The sequence below is a fragment of the Heptranchias perlo genome, chromosome 37 (assembly GCF_035084215.1).
Source record: "Heptranchias perlo isolate sHepPer1 chromosome 37, sHepPer1.hap1, whole genome shotgun sequence".
Taxonomy (NCBI): Eukaryota; Metazoa; Chordata; class Chondrichthyes; order Hexanchiformes; family Hexanchidae; genus Heptranchias; species Heptranchias perlo.
In genome coordinates this window covers 3,473,123-3,492,560 of record NC_090361.1, presented here as the reverse complement: position 1 = coordinate 3,492,560, position 19,438 = coordinate 3,473,123, and the positions used below count along the sequence as shown (strand labels likewise).

Here is a 19,438-nt window from a genome sequence, read left to right as displayed (position 1 = left end):
GCAATGGGGGCATAGGGGAAGACACATTGTAATCCGCCTTGGATTTTAGGAACTGCTATCAATCGTGACATAACGGCCAAAATAAAGTTACCCATTCCCTTTGTGCGCTACGGTGAAGCTGAGGGTCCAGTATCTGCGTTATCCCACAGTATGGCTGGAGAACCTGCTTATGACGATTTTGAGGACTTCAATCTCAACAGTCAACAAAATCAGCGCCGGGTTAACCGGATTCCAGGTATATTTTATGGTGTGGATTCTGTCAAGTGAAGGTAGGAATAAGTGTGCCAGACTAGGCTTGTATTCCCTTGAGTAAGATAGATTAAGATGTGAGCTAATTCAGGTGAATGCAGAAATCCTTCCAACTGCTTCCTGCTGCCCCTAAGCAACCTGTTAATTCCAGGCATCTGGAGTCAAGAGGTTAACCCTAACGCTAACCCGAACTGCTATCCAGCCCCTCTGGAAATTTGGCTTCAGCTTACTGCAATTAAACTGCACAATACAGAAAATACAGTGGATTTCAAGTACAGGGGAATATCTATGGATGTTGTTTATATGGACTTCCAGAGTATATTCGATAAAGTCCCTCATAAGAGACTGTTAGCTAAAGTCAAAGCTCATGGAATTGAGGGCAAATTATTGACCTAGTTCAGAAATTGGCTGAGCGGCAGGAGACAGAGAGTAGGGATAATGGGCAGGTACTCAAATTGGCAGGATGTGACTAATGGTGTCCCACAGGGATCTGTGTTGGGGCCTCAACTATTCACTGTATTTATTAATGACTTAGATGATGGGATAGAGAGCCACATATCCAAGTTTGCCGATGACACAAAGATAGGCAGCATTATAAGCAGTGTAGATGGAGGCATAAAATTACAGAGAGATATTAATAGATTAAGTAGGTGAGCAAAACTTTGGCAAATGGATTTCAGTGCGGGCAAATGTGAGGTCATCCACTTTGGGCCTAAAAAGGATAGATCAGAGTACTTTCTAAATGGTGAAAAGTTTGAAACAGTGGAGGTCCAAAGAGACTTAGGGGTCCATGTACATAGATTATTAAAATATCATGGACGGGTACAGAAAATAATCAAAAAGGCTAATGGAATAAAATCATAGAATCATAGAAAGTTTATAGTGCGGAAGGAGGACATTTGGCCCATCGAGTCCGTGCCGGCTCTGTGCAAGAGCAATCCAGCTAGTCCCACTCCCCCGCACTGTCCCCGTAGCCCTGCAAATTTTTTCCTTTCAAGTTCCCTTTTGAAAGCCACAATTGAAACTGCCTCCACCACCCCCTCGGGCAGCACATTCCAGATCCTAACCACTCAATGCATAAAAGAGTTTTTCTCATGTCATCTTTGGTTCTTTTGCCAATCACCTTAAATCTATGTCCTCTGGTTCTTGACCCTACTGCCAATGGGAACAGTTTCTCTCGATCTACTCTGTCTAGACCCTTCATGATTTTGAATACCTCTATCAAATCTCCTCTCAATCTTCTCTGTTCCAAGGAGAACAACCCCAGCTTCTCCAGTATATCCACGTAACTGAAGTCCCTCATCCCTGGAATCATTCTTGTAAATGTTTTCTTCACCCTCTCTAAGGTCTTCACATCTTTCCTAAAGTGCGGTGCCCAGAACTGGACACAATACTCCAGTTGTGGCCGAACCAGTGTTTTATAAAGATTCATCATGACGTCCTTGCTTTTGTACTCTATGCCTCTATTTATAAAGCCCAGGATCCCATATGCTTTTTTAACCGCTTTCTCAACCTGCCCTGCCACCTTCAACGATTTATGCACATATACCCCCAGATCTCTCTGTTCCTGTACCCCTTTTAACGTTGTGTCCTCTAGTTTATATTGCCTCTCTTCCTTTTTCCTACCGAACTATATCACCTTGCATTTTTCTGCATTAAATTTCATCTGCCATGTGTCCACCCATTTCACCAGCCTGTCTATATCCTCTTGAAGTCTATCACTATCCTCCTCACTGTTCACTACCCTTCCAAGTTTTGTGTCATCTGCAAATTGTCAGTGATGTTGGTTGAGGGATGAAGAACCTGAGGGGAGAGTGCTGCCACTGAGCCAAGGGCTGGCCCTGGGACACGGTGCCCTTGTGAGGGAGCTCCCAGGAGTGAAATGCTGGCCTTTATATCAAGAGGACTAGAACACAAGGGTGTAGAAGTTATGCTACAGTTATACAAAGCCCTGGTTAGACCACACCCGGAGTACTGTGTTCAGTTCTGGGCATCGCATCTTAGGAAGGATATATTGGTCTTGGAGTGAGTGCAGCGCAGATTTACTGGAATGATACTTGGTCTCCAAGGGTTAAATTACAAGGAGAGATTACACTAATTAGGATTGTATTCCCTGGGATTTGGAAGATTAAGGGGTGATTTGATCGAAGTTTTCAAGATGTTAAGGGGAACTGATAGGGTGGATAGAGAGAAACTATTTCCGCTGGTTGGAGAGTCTAGGACTAGGGAACATAATCTAAAAATTAGAGCCAGGACTTTCAGGAGTGAAGTTAGGAAACACTTCTACACACAAAGGGTGGTAGAAGTTTGGAACTCTCTTCTGCAAACGGCAGTCGATGCTAGCTCAATTGTTAATTTTAAATCTGAGATTGATAGATTTTTTTTGTTAACTAAAAGTATTAAGGGATATGGAGCTAAGGCAGGTATATGGAGTTAGATCATCAGTCAGCCCTGATCTCACTGAATGGCGGAACAGGTTTGAGGGGCTGAATGGCCTATTCCTGTTCATATCTTCCTATGTAAATATTCCCTGCCCAGCCCAGCCAATCGGCACCCAAAAAAAGTCACACCTCTTCCTACAGCTCTACGTCCTGAAACGAGTAGATTATAGTCACAGCTCCCACGTTATCTCGGCTGCACTGTGCCCGTCTGTCCAAACAGAGCGATACTGGGGCTAAAAGGGTTAAATTATGGGAACAGGTTGCATAGACTAGTCTTGTATTCCCTCGAGTATAGAAGATTAAGGAGTGATTTAATCGAGGTGTTTAAGATGATTAAAGGATTCGCTAGGGTAGATAGAGAGAAACTATTTCCTCTGGTGGGAGAGTCCAGAACAAGGGGGCATAACCTTAAAATCAGAGCAGGCCATTCGGGGGTGATGTCAGGAAACACTTTTTCACACAAAGGGGAGTGGAAATCCGGAACTCTCTCCCCTCAAAAAAGTGTTGAGGCTGGGGGTCAATTGAAAATTTCAAAACCTAGATTGATTGGTTTTCGTTAGGCAATGGTCTTAAGGGTTACGGAACCAAGGTGGGTAGATGGAGTTAAGATGCAGATCAGACATAATCTAATTGAATGGCGGAACAGGCTCGAGGGGCTGAATGGCCTACCCGTGTTCCTATGTTCCTACATGAGGGTTGGGCTGGGGAATCACTGTGGATATTAGGAGAAAGAAAATGAGCTTTTTGGTACAAAGAGTATACGTAAGATGAGTGTTGAGATCACGAGGACGGTTAACCAAGCTTTTGGACCCCTCCTCCCTCCCACGATGGAAGGTGTCAGTAATATCCATACAGATAAGTGCAATGATGGGTGGTCCACCAGAATCTGTGGAGAAAGCACTGGTCAGTAATTAAATGACCATTAGGAAAGTAAATGATTTTTTTTAACATTTCAATGCAAGGTTTAAAAGAAGTCTTCGTATTTTGGTTGAGCTGAATTTTTAAATTGAGAAGTCCCACTCTAGAGACTTGAGCTCATAATCCAGGCTGACACTCCCAGTACAGTACTGAGGGAGTGCTGCACTGTCAGAGGTGCTGTCTTTCGGATGTGACGTTAAACCGAGGCCCCACCGGCCACCTCCGATAGACGTAAAAGATCCCATGGCCGCTATTTTGAAGAAGAGCAGGGGAATTCTCTCCGGTGTCCTGGCCAATATAAATCCGTCAACCAACATCACTAAAACAGGTTATCTGGTCACTATCACATTGCTGTTTGTGGGACCATGCTGTGCGCAAATTGGCTGCTGCATTTCCCTCCAGTACAACACTTCAATATACTTCATTGGCTGTAAAGTGCTTTGGGACGTCCTGAGGTTGTGAAAGGTGCTATATAGACGCAAGTCTTTCTTTTACTTGTATTAAGATAGTGAGGAGGATAGTGATAGACTTCAAGAGGACATAGACAGGCTGGTGGAATGGGTGGACACATGGCAGATGAAATTTAATGCAGAGAAGTGCGAACATAAGAAGAACATAAGAAATAGGAGCAGGAGTAGGCCATACAGCCCCTCGAGCCTGCTCCCCCATTCAATGAGATCATGGCTGATCTTCAACCTCAACTCCACTTTCCTACCTGATCCCCATATCCCTTGATTCCAAAAATCTATCTATCTCAGCCTTGAATATACTTAACAAAGTGATACATTTTGGTTGGAAGAATGAGGAGAGGCAATATAAACTAAAGGGTACAATTCTAAAGGGGGTGCAGGAACAGAGAGATCTAGGGGTACATTTTCACAAATCGTTGAAGATGGTAGGGCAGGTTGAGAAAGCGGTTAAAAAAGCACATGGGATCCTGGGCTTTATAAATAGAGGCATAGAGTACAAAAGCAAGGAGGTTATGATGAACCTTTATAAAACACTGATTCGGCCAGAACTGGAGTAGTGTGTTCAGTTCTTGGCACTGCACTTTAGGAAGGATGTGAAGGCCTTAGAGAGGGTGCAGAAGAGATTTACTGGAATGATTCCAGGGATGAGGGACTTCAGTTACATCGATAGACTGGAGAAGCTGGGGTTGTTCTCCTTAGAGCAGAGAAGGTTGAGAGGAGATTTGATAGAAGAGTTCAAAATCATGAGGGGTCTAGGCAGAGTAGATAAAGTAAAACTATTCCCATTGGCGGAAGGATCAAGAACCAGAGGCGACATGAGGAAAATCTTTTTTACACAGCGAGTGGTTATGATCTGGAATGCACTGCCCGAGGGGCTGGTGGAGGCAGATTCAATCATGGCTTTCAAAAGGGAACTGGATAAGTACTTGAAAAGAAAAAAATTGCAGGGCTACTGGGAAAGGGCAGGGGAGCGGGATTAACTGGATTGGTTTTATAGAGGGCCGACATGGGCTTGATGGGCTGAATGGCCTCCTTCTGTGCTGTAACCGTTCTATGAATCTATGATTCTATAGGTCTGTATTCATGGCTTTTGGGACTGGAATTTTTCAAGGCTGATGGTTTTCAAGAATATATTATAAAAGTGAACTAATTTGGCAGCAATTATGTCGGCTCATCATTTTGACGATTTTAATACTGTATAATATGATATTCTAACTAATATCATGTTTTAAATATCTCAGATAGCCGATTCAAGGTACTTTGCTGTGGAAAGGGCCTGATGGTCCTAATCTTCATCCTTCTGAGTATCTTACTTATTATTCTGATCGCTGGGGTCATTAAATGTAAGTAGCTTTATACTTTATGTCCATGTTGGGATTTTGAAATTTATTATTGGGGTATGAGTGTCGCTGGTAAGGTAAAGGGGAAGGGAGGGGAGGGGAAGGGAGGGGAGGAAAGGAGGGGGAGGAGAGGTGAGGGGAAGGGAGGAGAGGGGAAGGGAGGAGAGGAGAGGTGAGGGGAAGGGAGGAGAGGGGAAGGGAGGGGGAGAGGAGAGAGGATGAGGAGAGGAGAGGAGAAAGGAGAAGAGGGGAGGGGAAGGAAGGAGAAGAAAGCAGAGGGGAGGAGAAGAGAGGGGAGGGGAAGGAGGGGGAGAGGAGGGAAGGAGAGGAGAGGGGAGGGAAGGGGAAGAGGGGAGGGGAGGAGAGGAGAGGTGAGAAAAGGATGAGCAGAGGAAAGGGGAGGGGGGAGAGGAAAGGGGTGGGGAAGGGAGGGGAGAGGAGGAGAGGAGAGGAGAGGAGAAAAGGGGATGAGGAGGAGGGGAGGGGGAAGGGAGGGGAGGGAAGGAGAGGAAAGAGATGGGGAGGGGAGGGAAGGGGAAGGGAGAGGAGGGAAGGAGAGGGGGAGAGGAGAGGAGAGAAGGGGATGAGGAGAGATGGGGGGGAGGAGGGGAGTGGAAAGGAGAGGAGAGGGGAGGGGAAGGGAGAGGAGGGAAGGGGATGAGAGGAAAGCAGAAGGGAAGAAAGGAGAGGGGAGGGGAAGGGAGGGGAGGGAATGAGTGAAGAGGAGTGGAGAGAAAAGAGGAGGGGAAGCGAGGGGAGGTGAGAGGAGAGGCTGAGGACGAGGTGAAGAGGGGAAGGGAAGGGACAGGAGAAGAGGAGGGGGTGGAGAAGGGAAGGGAGGGGAGGGGAGAGGAGAGGACAAGAGAGGATGGGATGAGGAGAGGGGAGGGGAGAGGAGAGGACAAGAAAGGATGGGATGAGGAGAGGGGAGGGGAGGGGAGAGGATGAGGATGAGGAGAGGATTAAAATATTTGAACCATAATATCAGCTCAGGTTTCTGGATGATGGATGTACAAAAAGCATTTCTTCTGTCTCTTCAAATGTTCCATTAGCTGATGTCATGAACTCAGCAGGGGGTAGTGGAGGGGAGGAGACTGAGCAGGTAGTCAAGGCTGAGAAGGTATTTGTGACATTATTGGTGGAAGAGTTTATTAATAACAGGGGCTGAAGAATAGTTAACACTGAGATCACATGTGGGGTTCTCATCTTTTTGCAAAGTCCAAAGCCAGACATAAGGAATGAGAAATTGCTTCGATTCTGAAGTTTACTTAGCTGCTGATGAAAATTCATCGAAAACTTCAGTAAACATACAAGCAGCTCCGTGTTATAAGACATGGAAGGAAATAGGAGATAAATTGAGTTGCATTTTTAAATAATATTCAAGTGCTTCAGACACTGGGGCCCATATCCAATGTCCGCTTGGCAATTTTCAAATTTCCGCAACAGCTTGTTCCATATTAAGAACAGCCTGTCTGGTCTAACATCAGACTGGTACATCGCAAAGATCTGAATCTGTTGATCATTCTGACGTTTATGAAGGATCCATTCATTGGCACAATTTGGAGGCTTCGTTGCTAGTAATTCAGATTTGGAGAATTTACTTTACAAACTCTCGGTTGCACTAAGTTAACTCTGCACCTAAATTCTTGCTGACTGTTAAGCTTCAGAGACGAAGGAGACGGTGGAGGAACTCCAGTCACATGTCCAGATGCAAGTCTCTCAAGCGCTGAATAATGGTGAGTGGACCATAGTTGAATACATTGAAATCAGTGTCATTGGAGGAGTGCCACCTGTACATGCACTAGTTTACATAGAATTACATAGAATGTACAGCACAGAAACAGGCCATTCGGCCCAACTGGTCTGTGCCAGCATTTGTGCTCCACATGAACCTCCTACCACCTCGCTTCATCTCACCCTATCAGGAGACCCTTCTATTCCTTTCTCCCTCATGTGTTTATCGAGCTTCCCCTTAAATGCATCTATGTTATTCGCATCAACTACTCCTTGTGGTAGCGAGTTCCGCATTCTCACCACTCTCTGGGTAAAGAAGTTTCTCCTGAATTCCCTATTGGATTTATTGGTGACTATCTTATATTTATGACCCCTAGTTTGGACTCCCCAACATCTTCTCTACGTCTAACCTATCAAACCCCTTCATAATCTTAAAGACCTCGATCGGGTCACCATTCAGCCTTCCCTTTTCTCGAGAAAAGAGCCCCAGCCTGTTCAATCTTTCCTGATAGTTATAACCTCTCAGTTCTGGTATCATCCTCGTAAATCTTTATTGCATCTTCTCCAGTGCCTCGATATCCTTTTTATAATATGGAGACCAGAACATGGAGGTTCGAGAGTAAAAGACAAATCATCAGGTCGTCAATCAAGTTAGCAGTTAATTATTCCGTAATTCTTACACTATTTTTAATTTGTTCTTGGGATGTGGGCAATGCTGACAAGAACACATTTATTGCATGTCCCGAATTACCCCAAGAATCTTGTGGGTCTTTTAATTTGTTTTCAAATAAGTGAGCTGGGCTACTTCAGAGAGCAATAACCACACAGTGTGGGATTGGAGTCTCGGTTAGGATTTCTTTTGTGAAGAACATTAGTGAACCAATTGGATTGTTACATGGTCATATCTTCCTGGCAACAGCTCACAAATGAGCAGATTTAATTTCATGGCTTGCTGTGGTGGGATTCGAACTCAACCACAGAGTCAAATATAGATTTGACTTGAAACCAAATTACACAGTTTGCTAAATTGCTTTCTCCAATCTTTCAAAATTCACAATTCCTATGATTGTAATCTCACACAATAATTGTACTGCATCTTTACGCTAGATTGCCTCATTGGACAGAAGATGAATGGAAACTAAACACTGGAACTAGAGGGATAAACACAATGAAGAATTAAAGATGGAGGGCTTGCAATTTGAGGGATGAACACCAAGGGATTCGAGACAGCCCCACAACCCTCCGAGATCTCTGCGCTCCTCCAATTCTGGCCTCTTGCGCATCCCCGATTTTCATCACCTCACCATTGGCGGCCGTGCCTTCAGCTGCCTAGGTCCTAAACTCTGGAATTCCCTCCCTAAACCTCTCTGCCTCACCTCCTTTAAGTCGCTCCTTAAAACCTACCTTTTTGACCAAGCTTTTGGCCACCTGTCATAATATCTCCTTATGTGCCTCAGCATCAAATTTTGTTTGATAACGCTCCTGTGAAGCACCTTGGGACGTTTTACTACGTTGAAAGTGCTATATAAATGCAAGTTGTGGTTGTTACCTTATGTTCTAAATATCTGTCCTGAAAACTCTTTCTGAGCTGCAATCAATATCCATCCCATCACCCCCCACTCTAACTCATTTCTTCCAACTGTGGGAATCATTAGCTCCCTTAGTCTTCCCTTCCTCCTCTAATCTGTACGTTGCAAATGTTTGTCAACACAGCAGTGAGTCCCATCGATTCTCCTCCAAGTCTCTGGCATTAGTTGGAATCCTATTATGAATTGGTTAACACATTCCAAAGACATGAAAGGCTTCACTTTTCCCACATTGTGCCTCACACTGCAACCATTTTGAGTTAATTTTCTAAGTTCTACCTTGAAGTCTAAATTATTTCTCACATTTTAGTTTCAGACAAATCAGAGCTGAAGGAAGTTGAGCTTCGTATTCTCAATGAAGTGTCGCAGAAGGCCAAAGAAGGTGAGAGGGACATTGTTAAATCAAAATGATCGGGGGCTCCACAATACAATGTTTTAATCTAAGATCCAACCATTACACATTCTGATCTTCAATCATGAGCAACAATGAAGTTCCAACTCCTAATAATCTTTCAAACACAAACCAGAGGTTGAATGAAATTACCTGCAATGTGATTGATACCCTTTTGGGGGCTGATCTGTGCCATTGAGGAATCATATACCCTGTTGGGCAGCTAATATCTATCCAGTGAGGGCTTTATTTCCCCAGTTAAGAGGCTGATATTCACTGGTTGAGGCAACCATATCGACCTATTCACCATCTGATGCTTAAACAAAGGTGGCAAATACTTCTGATTTCATGCATCACAGGAAATCTTCCGGATCACTCCTCCCATTCATTGTGGCTCAGTAAAGATTCATCCCCACTCAATTGCTACACTGTTCACTGCACTGTTCCTGCACTGTTCCTACACTTTTCACTGCACTGTTCACTGCACTGTTCCTGCACTGTTCACTGCACTGTTCCTGCACCTTTCACCGCACTGTTCACTGTACTGTTCACTGTACTGTTCCTGCACTGTTCACTGCACTGTTCCTGCACTGTTCCTGCACTGTTCACTGCACTGTTCCTTGCACTGTTCACTGCACTGTTCCTGCACTGTTCACTGCACTGTTCCTGCACTGTTCACTGCACTGTTCCTGCACCGTTCACTGTACTGTTCACTGCACTGTTCCTACACTGTTCACTGCACTGTTCCTGCACTGTTCACTGCACTGTTCCTGCACTGTTCACTGCACTGTTCCTGCACTGTTCACTGCACTCTTCCTACACTGTTCACTGCACTGTTCCTACACTGTTCCTGCACTGTTCCTACACTGTTCACTGCACTGTTCCTGCACTGTTCACTGCACTGTTCCTGCACTGTTCACTGCACTGTTCCTGCACTGTTCACTGCACTGTTCCTACACTGTTCACTGCACTGTTCACTGCACTGTTCCTGCACTGTTCACTGCACTGTTCCTGCACTGTTCACTGCACTGTTCCTGCACTGTTCACTGCAATGTTCCTGAACTGTTCACTGCACTGTCCCTGCACTGTTCACTGCACTGTTCTTGCACTATTCCTGCACTGTTCCTGCACTGTTCACTGCACTGTTCCTACACTGTTCACTGCACTGTTCCTGAACTGTTCACTGTACTGTTCCTGCACTGTTCACTGCACTGTTCTTGCACTATTCCTGCACTGCTCCTGCACTGTTCACTGCAATGTTCCTACGCTATTCACTGCACTGTTCACTGCGCTGTTCCTACACTGTTCACTGCACTGTTCACTGCAATGTTCCTACACTGTTCACTGCACTGTTCTTGCACTATTCACTGCACTGTTCACTGCACTGTTCCCTGCACTGTTCACTGCACTGAGCAACGCAGCCAGACTGAGCTATACAGAGCAGGAAGGTACAAGGTTTGATCCCATTCTATGCTGAGTTAGCTGATGTCAAGACAGCATAAGGCACTACAATTCACTGCAGCATTGCTCGACTGGGAAAGAAAAATCAGCCATTTCCTGATTACCGTCCCATGATTCCCCTACTGGCGAGTGTGTCAACATGAGCGATAGGTGAGGACAAAATCAGGACCCACGTGTGATGCACCCCACGCCGGAATAGCCTGCCGGCACTCACTGTTTAGGCTCACACATGAAGAGTGGCCACCTGGGGGAGCATGGTCTTCTGACACCAACTCGAGTCAGCGTCCATGAGCCCAATATGCCTTTTTTTAAAAAATTAGCAGTGGGGTGTTTAGGGGCCGTGACCCCGCCTCATTACACTCGCATAGATCAGCCTCTTCCAATCTGAATTCATTTAGTTCTTGTTCGGTGGAGAGCACTGAGTGTGTGTGTGAGTGTGTGTGTGTGTGTGAGTGTGTGAGCTTCTGTAGCCTCGAGGTGGCGGCAGTTATCATTTCTTTTCCTTCCTGTTATAAGGATTAACACTGCCTCCGCTGAAAGGGTTATTGTCACTTCCCCCGCCCCGAGCACATACTGGCTGCTGGTCTTCCTTTGTCACTCACTGGGTGAGATTAGAGAGATGGCCCAGTAGATAATTCCAAAGGCATGGAATAAAGAGAGGAAATGAGCCGAGAGAAACAGGTGGAGAGGAGACAGACGGACAGACAGGGGGTGGGGGGTGGGGGAAGGGTAGAAGAGATGGAATTTAAAAAGACAGAAAGAAAGACATGAGAGAGAGAAGGGAAACAGACAGAGGCCTTTGGAGGTACACAAAACGTCACCATCTCGACAACCACCAAGTCCGTACAGCACTGCAGACTATCTGAGTTTGTGTGTGTACTTTGTGAACGTGAGTGCGAGAGTGTGCAATGGGTTAAAGACCAACTCCAGGACTTGAGTACCTAATCTTGGTTGGCACTTCAGCCCTGACGCCAGGGTTGCCAACCCTCCAGGATTGTCCTGGAGTCTCCAGGGATTGAAGATTAATTTTCAGGACACTGCCACCAGCAAACCCGGGAGAAAAATCATCAGGGCATTAAACAAACTTGTGGGGTTTTTTTCATGTTCTTTGAACACTTTCATTTACTAGTCATGAAAATATTGGAGATGAGGGAAAAACGGCTGTTTCACTAAGTCAAAATTAATCCAATTGGGTAACAAAGAGTCTGTTCCCTTTCCAATTGGCTGTGGGAAGGCATTGCGCCTGGAGGATGAACCAATGGCAGGATGGGTGGTTCAAGGCGGGAGGTCCTGTGATGAAACCTCCAGAATTACACCCAACCAGAGTTGGCAACCCTACTTGACACTGAGGGAGCGCTGCCTTGTCCGAGCTGACACTCTTCGGATGAGACGTTAAATCTGCTTGTTCTGGTGATTTTGATAGATATTAAAAATCCTGTGGTACAATTCAGAGCCAAACAGGAAGTCCTCCCTCAATCAACACCAACAAACAGATTGCCTGGTCACTCCTTTCCTGCAGTGTGGAGGGTGTTTCTGCAGTGGAAGGGCACACGTTTAATCACATTAAAGAATAATTAATTGTATGGAGTATTTTTGAGATTTTTTAGTGAAAAGGCAGTGAACATATATGGAGGTGCATATTTGTGCATATGAGTGTATGTGTGTGTGTATATGGATTTATCTGTGTGTGTGTAGGGGAGGGAGTGTTTGTGTGTGTGTATATGGATTTATCTGTGTGTGTGTAGGGGAGGGAGTGTTTGTGTGTATGTGTGTGTGTACATGGATTTATCTGTGTGTGTGTAGGGGAGGGTGTGTATGTGTGTGTGTACATGGATTTATCTGTGTGTGTGTGTGTATGTGTAGGTGTGTCTGTATAGGAGAGGGGGTGTTTGTGTGTGTGTATAGGAGAGGGAGTGTTAGTATGCATGTGTGTGTGTATAGGTGTGTGTGTGTGTGTGTGTATATATTTACCACTCCTTGAGATCTACTATTGATTTTCTCTTGATGTTTAGTGTTGGCCGAGCTGTCGAGGGTCCATGCTAAATTAATAACCATGATCTCCGCAAAACTGGAAATGCTGCCAACACCTGGTGAGTTATCCGAAGACAATTCAGTTTAAATAAAGTGAGTGTCTGTCAATATATAAATGATGAGCAGTCTCCTCGAGCGGATGTGGGAAATGTGCCCATTCACATTGATACCAACGATGCAGAGGCTGGTCTTTTTTTGATCAGTTTTCTCCCTTGTCCTCTATTGAAGGTGTAAGGCCGGGTTTCATGCTTTGGCAGCCTCGTTGGCATAATTCTTGTCAGCTCCCACCGGACTCCCGCCTGACCTGGGTTGGGTGGGGGTTGCGTGGGGCAAGAAAATGGCTGTTACAGGCCTCAAACCCCTGCAGCAGTAGAGTGGGTCAGTCTGTGTCTGTGACAGCTGGAGAAGAGGGCCAAATTCATACAATCATAGAATCCTGCAGCATAGAAGGAGGCTATTCGGCCCATTGAGTCTGTGCCGGCTCTATGCAAGAGCAATCCAACTAGTCCCACTCCTATCCCAGTTTCTCCCTATTTACTCTATCAAAACCCTTCATAATTTTGAACACCTCTATTAAATCCCCCCTTAACCTTTTCTGCTCTAAGGAGAACAACCCCAGCTTCTCCAGTCTCTCCACGTAGCTGAGGTCCCTCATCCCTGATACCATTCCAATAAATCTCCTCTGCACCCTCTCCAAGGCCTTGACATCCTTCCTAAAGTGTGATGCCCAGAAACGCAAGCCATTTCTTTCCTTTCTTTAACTGGTGGATATAGAAGCACTGGAGAAGGTGCAAAGAAGATTTACTAGGATGATACCAGAGCTGAGAGGTTATACTGATCAGGAAAGAGCGAACAGGCTGGAGCTCTTTTCTCAGAAGGCTGAGGGGTGACCTGATAGAGGTCTTTAAGATTATGAAACGATTTGATAGGGGAGACGTAGAGAAAATGTTTCCACTTGTGGGGGAGACCAAAACTAGAGGTCATAAATATAAGACAGTCACTAATAAATCCAATGGAGAATTCAGGAGAAACTTCTTTACCCAGAGAGTGGTGAGAATGTGGAACTCGCTATCACAAGGAGTAGGTGAGGCGAATAACATAGATGCATTTAAGGGGAAACAAGATAAACACATGAGGGAGAAAGGAATAGAAGGATATGCTGATAGGGTGAGATGAAGAAGGGTGGGAGGAGGCTCATGTGGGTCATAAACATAGAGCAGTTGGGCCGAATGGCCTGTTTCTGTGCTGTAGACTCTGTAACTCAATGTAACCCACCTTTCAGTGGAGGGGGATGGGTATAGTGGGTGTCCATGTCGTGGTCAGGAGGACGGAGGCAGTGCACTCACTTACTTCACGGTGAGTTGTTCTGCTCGAGGAGCTGACCATCCAGCCAGGGCTCAAACTCGTACTTGTCAGTTGTCCAACGAGTGCCTGTCCCCCTGGACTCCGTGGTCAAAGTGACTCCACCGTGACAGGCCTGCTGACGGGAGCTCAGAGCCAAGTCAACGCTCTGTGGTACAGTCATGACTCTGCTAGGACAGGTCCACACTTCTCCAGGGGTGCAGTTGATGATTGTCCAGCCAGCCAGTCTAACTCACCCATGAAATTTGTTGTGTACAATTACCATGGTGAGTTGGACACCTCTCAATCAGCAAGATAATCTGGGAACGGTGGGATTCATAATTTTGAGAAAGATTCATCCTTTTGCCATGTGGGGACATCAAAGGCACAAGATATCTTTCTGGCAACAACAACAACTTGCATTTATATAGCGCCTTTAACATAGTAAAACATCCCAAGGCGCTTCACAGGAGCGATTATCAGACAAAATTTGACACCGAGCCACATAAGGAGATATTAAGAGGTAGGTTTTAAGGAGAGTCTTAAAGGAGGAGGGAGAGAGGTAGAGAGACAAAGAGATTTAGGGAGGGAATTCCAGAGCTTAGGGCCTAGACAGCTGAAGGCACGACACCAATGGTGGAGAGAAGGAAATCAGGGATGTGCAAGAGGTCAGAATTGGAGGCAAGTCATTACTTTTAAGGTGCTCGAACAAGTCCAGCATGGACCCCTCTTAATAATCCCTCTTAAACCTGATGTCTGTGGTTGACTGAAAGTCACTTCCACCGTGTTGTATTAATTTAGTGAAATATTTACTACTTTGTCAATTTGGACTCTCAGCATTGGCCAGTGAACGTTGAATGTTTTTCAGAGTGTCAAGACCTTCAGTGCCCTCGAAATTGGCTACACTTCAATCAGAGCTGTTACTACTTTTCAACTAAACGAGCAACGTGGAATTCGAGCAAGTTGTACTGTTCTATCCGTGGGACCCAGCTCCTCGTCATTAACAGCGTTACTGAGCAGGTAAAGTTAAGGTTATACAATGAGAACTGTTTCATCTGTCTGTTCGAGTTAAGATTGCCAACTTTTCCCAGGTCCAAACCAGACTGATTTTTGTTTGGTAAGGGTATTAAAGGATACAGAACAAAGGCAGGTAGCTGGAATTTAGATACAGATCAATCATGACCTAATTGAATGGTGGAACAGGCTCGAGGGGCTGAATGGCCTCCTCCTGTTCCTATGTGTCTATGACAGTGGCAGCTAAGGAGATGAGATAGGGATAGGGCAGGGGGAAAGGGGTGGGCTCAGTGGGGCAGGGGTAGGACAGGGGTAGATAGGACAGGAAAGGAAGAGTCCAACGGGATGAGATGTTGGAGTGTAGCAGGGTTGATGGGACAGGGCAGAAGATGGGATCATGACTCGAGTACTGATGGCAATTCATTCAGGACTCTAATAACCTTAAAGAAATAATGGGGCCAATTTTCCTCTCCCGTCACCTCGGTGTAAGTAGATTTTTGTACATGTCCGACTTGATCCCAGCTGATCCTGGCGGGAGTTGCACCTCAGAATCTGGGCTCTCCCAAGGGAGGGAATTTGTGCGCTGCTTAAAGATGAAATGTCATTGTTGTACTGGTTGCTTGCAGGAAGAGGAGGAGCATCTGAAGATGACTAAGCAGCACGCTAGGAAGGAGCAGGATGAGAACTCAGTAGAGATTTTGCTGCAATTTGTGCGTCTCATTGTCAGGGGGCTTCAGTAATGTCATCGCTGGCTTAGGGTCTGCTCACCCACAGATCAGTTGGCACAAGGTCCAGGGAAAGGACCAGGCCTGAACTGGTTATGGATGTGTTATCATCTCTCCTAGTGACAACACATCCACACCATATTGCAACCCTCTCCAATGACTTGACATATGCCAGGTAGTGCCTGACACAGGGTACAAGGGGTTAAAAACCATGGGAGGTATGAATGGTCACCAACCCTGGTTGGACATCGTCCTGGAAGTTTCAGCACATGACCTCCTACTGCCAACCACGCCGCCCCCACACTCCCACCATTGGTCGTCTGACATGTCCATCCTCATCCCACAGCCAATCAGAAAGCAATAGCTCTTCAATACCCAATTGGATGATTCATGACTCTCAGTCAAATATGATGTGATAATGTGGAGATGCCGGTGATGGACTGGGGTTGACAATTGTAAACAATTTTACAACACCAAGTTATAGTCCAGCAATTTTATTTTAAATTCACAAGCTTTCGGAGGCTTCCTCCTTCCTCAGGTAAATGTTCAGGAGCTCCTTGAAGCCTACGCATTTATACATCACAGAACAATACATGGTGTTTACAGACTGCCCCTGCATCAAAGACGGGCACCTCAGCACCTCACTCTACCGCAAGCCCACGGACAACCTCACGATGCTCCACTTTTCCAGCTTCCACCCTAACCACGTCAAAGAGGCCATCCCCTATGGACAGGCCCTGCGAATACACAGGGTCTGCTCAGACGAGGAGGAACGGGATGGACACCTACAGACTCTGAAAGACGCCCTGGTAAGAACGGGATATGACGCTCGACTCGTCGATCGACAGTTCCGACGGGCCACTGCGAAGAATCGCATAGACCTCCTCGGAAGACTAACACGGGACGCAACCAACAGAGTACCCTTTGTCGTCCAGTACTTCCCCGGAGCGGAGAAACTACGCCATGTTCTCCGCAGCCTTCAACATGTCATCAATGACGACGAACACCTCGATATGGCCATCCCCACACCTCCACTACTCGCCTTTAAACAGCCACCCAACCTCAAACAGACCATCGTTCGCAGCAAATTACCCAGCTTTCAGGAGAACAGCGTCCACGACACCACACAACCCTGCCACGGTAACCTCTGCAAGACATGCCAGATCATCGACACAGATACCACCATCACACGAGAGGACACCACCCACCAGGTGCATGGTTCATACTCCTGTGACTCGGCCAATGTTGTTTACCTCATACGCTGCAGGAAAGGATGCCCCAGAGCATGGTACATTGGCGAGACCATGCAGACGCTGCGACAACGGATGAACGGACATCGCGCAACAATCGCCAGACAGGAGGGTTCCCTCCCAGTTGGGGAACACTTCAGCAGTCAGGGACATTCAGCCACCGATCTTCGGGTAAGCGTTCTCCAAGGCGGCCTTCGAGACACACGACAACGCAAAATGGTCGAGCAGAAATTGATAGCCAAGTTCCGCACCCATGAGGATGGCCTCAACCGGGATCTTGGGTTCATGTCACGCTACACGTTACCCCACTAGCGAACAAAAGCTATCTGTTTTTAATATAATGGGTCATTTGCTGGCTTTCTCTGCCTTCCGGATGTTTCTGCCTCTCTCTCTCTCTGTTTTTTTTCCTGTTTGTTTTTTTGTTGAATGTGTATTCGGGGGTTCTGTAGGTGACACCTCTCTGTCTGAACACGGTGATTGCCTTGGCAACGGGCAGTTGCAGGGGCAGTCTGTAAACACCATGTATTGTTCTGTGATGTATAAATGCGTAGGCTTCAAGGAGCTCCTGAACATTTACCTGAGGAAGGAGGAAACCTCTGAAAGCTTGTAGATTTCAAATAAAAATCGTTGGACTATAACTTGGTGTTGTAAAATTGTTTACATTTGTCAGTCAAATAGCATTTTTTCCCATCTCCAATATTTTTGTAACGAGCAAACAAAAGTGTTCAAAGAAAATGCTTTAAATACACAATTTTTTAATGCCCCAATGATTTTTCTCCCGGGTTTTGCTCACATCAGTGTCCTGGAGTTTAATCGTCAATTCCTGGAGATGCCAGGACAATCCTGGAGGGTTGGCAACCCTCTCGGTAAGCCTGCCTGAGGCCCCATTACAGACTCTGCAAGCTGTACAGATATCATAACAGTATCCCATATTTTCCCTTTTCTTAATTGCTAATAATGTTCTATTTCCATCCTTGTACAGCATTTTGTTTCACTGGAAACTGAATCCAGGAGATTCTGGATTGGCCTGATCGACCATGGAAATGATGGGAAGTGGCAGTGGGTAGATGGCACAGATTATGAAACAACACCAACGTAAGTGCGTTCAACGGACACACACCGCAAGTGTCAGACACTGGCCGTCTGTTCACCTCGTTTAATTTTTCATGAAAAATTAAACGACTTTATGCGAAAACGCAGGTTCCAATGTCGTTAGTTTCAATATTTTCAGGGCTGAATATTGTTGGAAACAATTATTGTATTACAAAGGTTTGGAACCTTTCAAATTGGTGAACAAAATCTGTCTGATATGTAGAGTGATCCTGATGGTGAGATTCCCTAGTAAAAAAAAGGAGTTCTGATGGAGATTAGCACTTTAACTGGAGTCCTGATCGTATGATTCGATCCATAAAGGGAGTACTATTCTGACCATGCTGTCGCGTTAAACCCCCAGGATTTGGTACGTTAATAACCGGGTTTTGTTCCTCAGGTTCTGGATGCCAGGAGAACCAAACAGTCAGGAGGAGGGCTGTGCCCACCTGTGGGTGGATGGCATGTGGAACGATGCCCCCTGCTCGACCAAGGATTACTGGATCTGTGAAAAAGAATCTCAGCAATGAGCTTGTTGCCGTGGCGACAGTCTGCTTCTGTGTTTTGTGGCTGTTCAACATTTGGAACCTGGAAGCATGAACCAATTTGTATTTTCTTTAATCTCTCCCTTCTTGAAGGTCTTTTCGTGCTCGTAACTGCCTGCACAGCTAACAGTAAAGAAAGAACTTGCATTTATATAGAGCCTTTCATGACCTCAGGACGTCCCAAAGCGTTTCACAGCCAATGAAGTACTTTTGAAGTGTAGTTACTGTTGTGATGTAGGAAACACGGCAGCCAATTTGCGCACAGCAAGATCCCACAAACAGCAATGGGACAATGACCAGATAATCTGTTTTGGTGATGTTGTTTGAGGGATAAATATTGGCCAGGACACCGGGGAGAACTCCCCTTCTCTTCAAAATAGTTTACGTCCACCTGAGATTTTCTGCTGAAGTCACGACAGACGATCAGGAGAACTGCCCTCCCCCTGCCCAACTGCAGAAATTCAACCCTAGTGTGCATCACGCTGTCAAGTACTTTCATGTCCTACCCATCACTGACTTTATTACCCTTTCACCTGCATTGCACCAATACTAAGGCACAACAAGGAAACATTTCTTGGGGCAAAAGCAGGGGAGTGGGGCTAACTGGATAGCTCTTTCAGAGAGCCGGCACAGGCACGAGGGGCTGAATGGCCTCCTTCTGTGCCGTATGATTCTATGATTCTAACTGCGATCGGAAAACACAAATAAAAAAGGTCAAAAGGCTAAGTCCAAATATTGTCTACAGGACCCAGCAACTCAATTTGATTTACGTTCTGATGAGTTTTGTGAAGCTTTGCTCTTGCAGTTTGCGATGTGACACTTTTGTTTGAAATAAAGCTCTGTAGCTCTTGTA

At 45.8% G+C, this 19,438-nt stretch overlaps 1 protein-coding gene across 1 annotated transcript; it reads left to right on the top strand.

Annotated features, from left to right (window-relative positions):
* On the top strand, positions 1-19,438 carry LOC137304403 (hepatic lectin-like). The gene is made up of 8 exons (XM_067972984.1): positions 1-235; positions 5,320-5,421; positions 7,080-7,154; positions 9,049-9,120; positions 12,603-12,680; positions 14,831-14,982; positions 17,934-18,046; positions 18,441-19,438. Exons 1-8 carry the CDS (start codon positions 151-153, stop codon positions 18,568-18,570), a joined length of 807 nt encoding a protein of 268 aa, XP_067829085.1. The 5' UTR covers positions 1-150; the 3' UTR covers positions 18,571-19,438.

What these genes read in the sequence shown, in the direction of transcription:
- LOC137304403 (XM_067972984.1), top strand. Translation starts at nt 151, where the DNA reads ATGGCTGGAGAACCTGCTTATGACGATTTTGAGGACTTCAATCTCAAC. An exon ending in GTCGCAGAAGGCCAAAGAAG is followed by an intron (nt 9,121 to 12,602) that starts GTGAGAGGGACA and finishes CTTGATGTTTAG; the next exon opens with TGTTGGCCGAGCTGTCGAGG. An exon ending in TTAACAGCGTTACTGAGCAG is followed by an intron (nt 14,983 to 17,933) that starts GTAAAGTTAAGG and finishes ATCCTTGTACAG; the next exon opens with CATTTTGTTTCACTGGAAAC.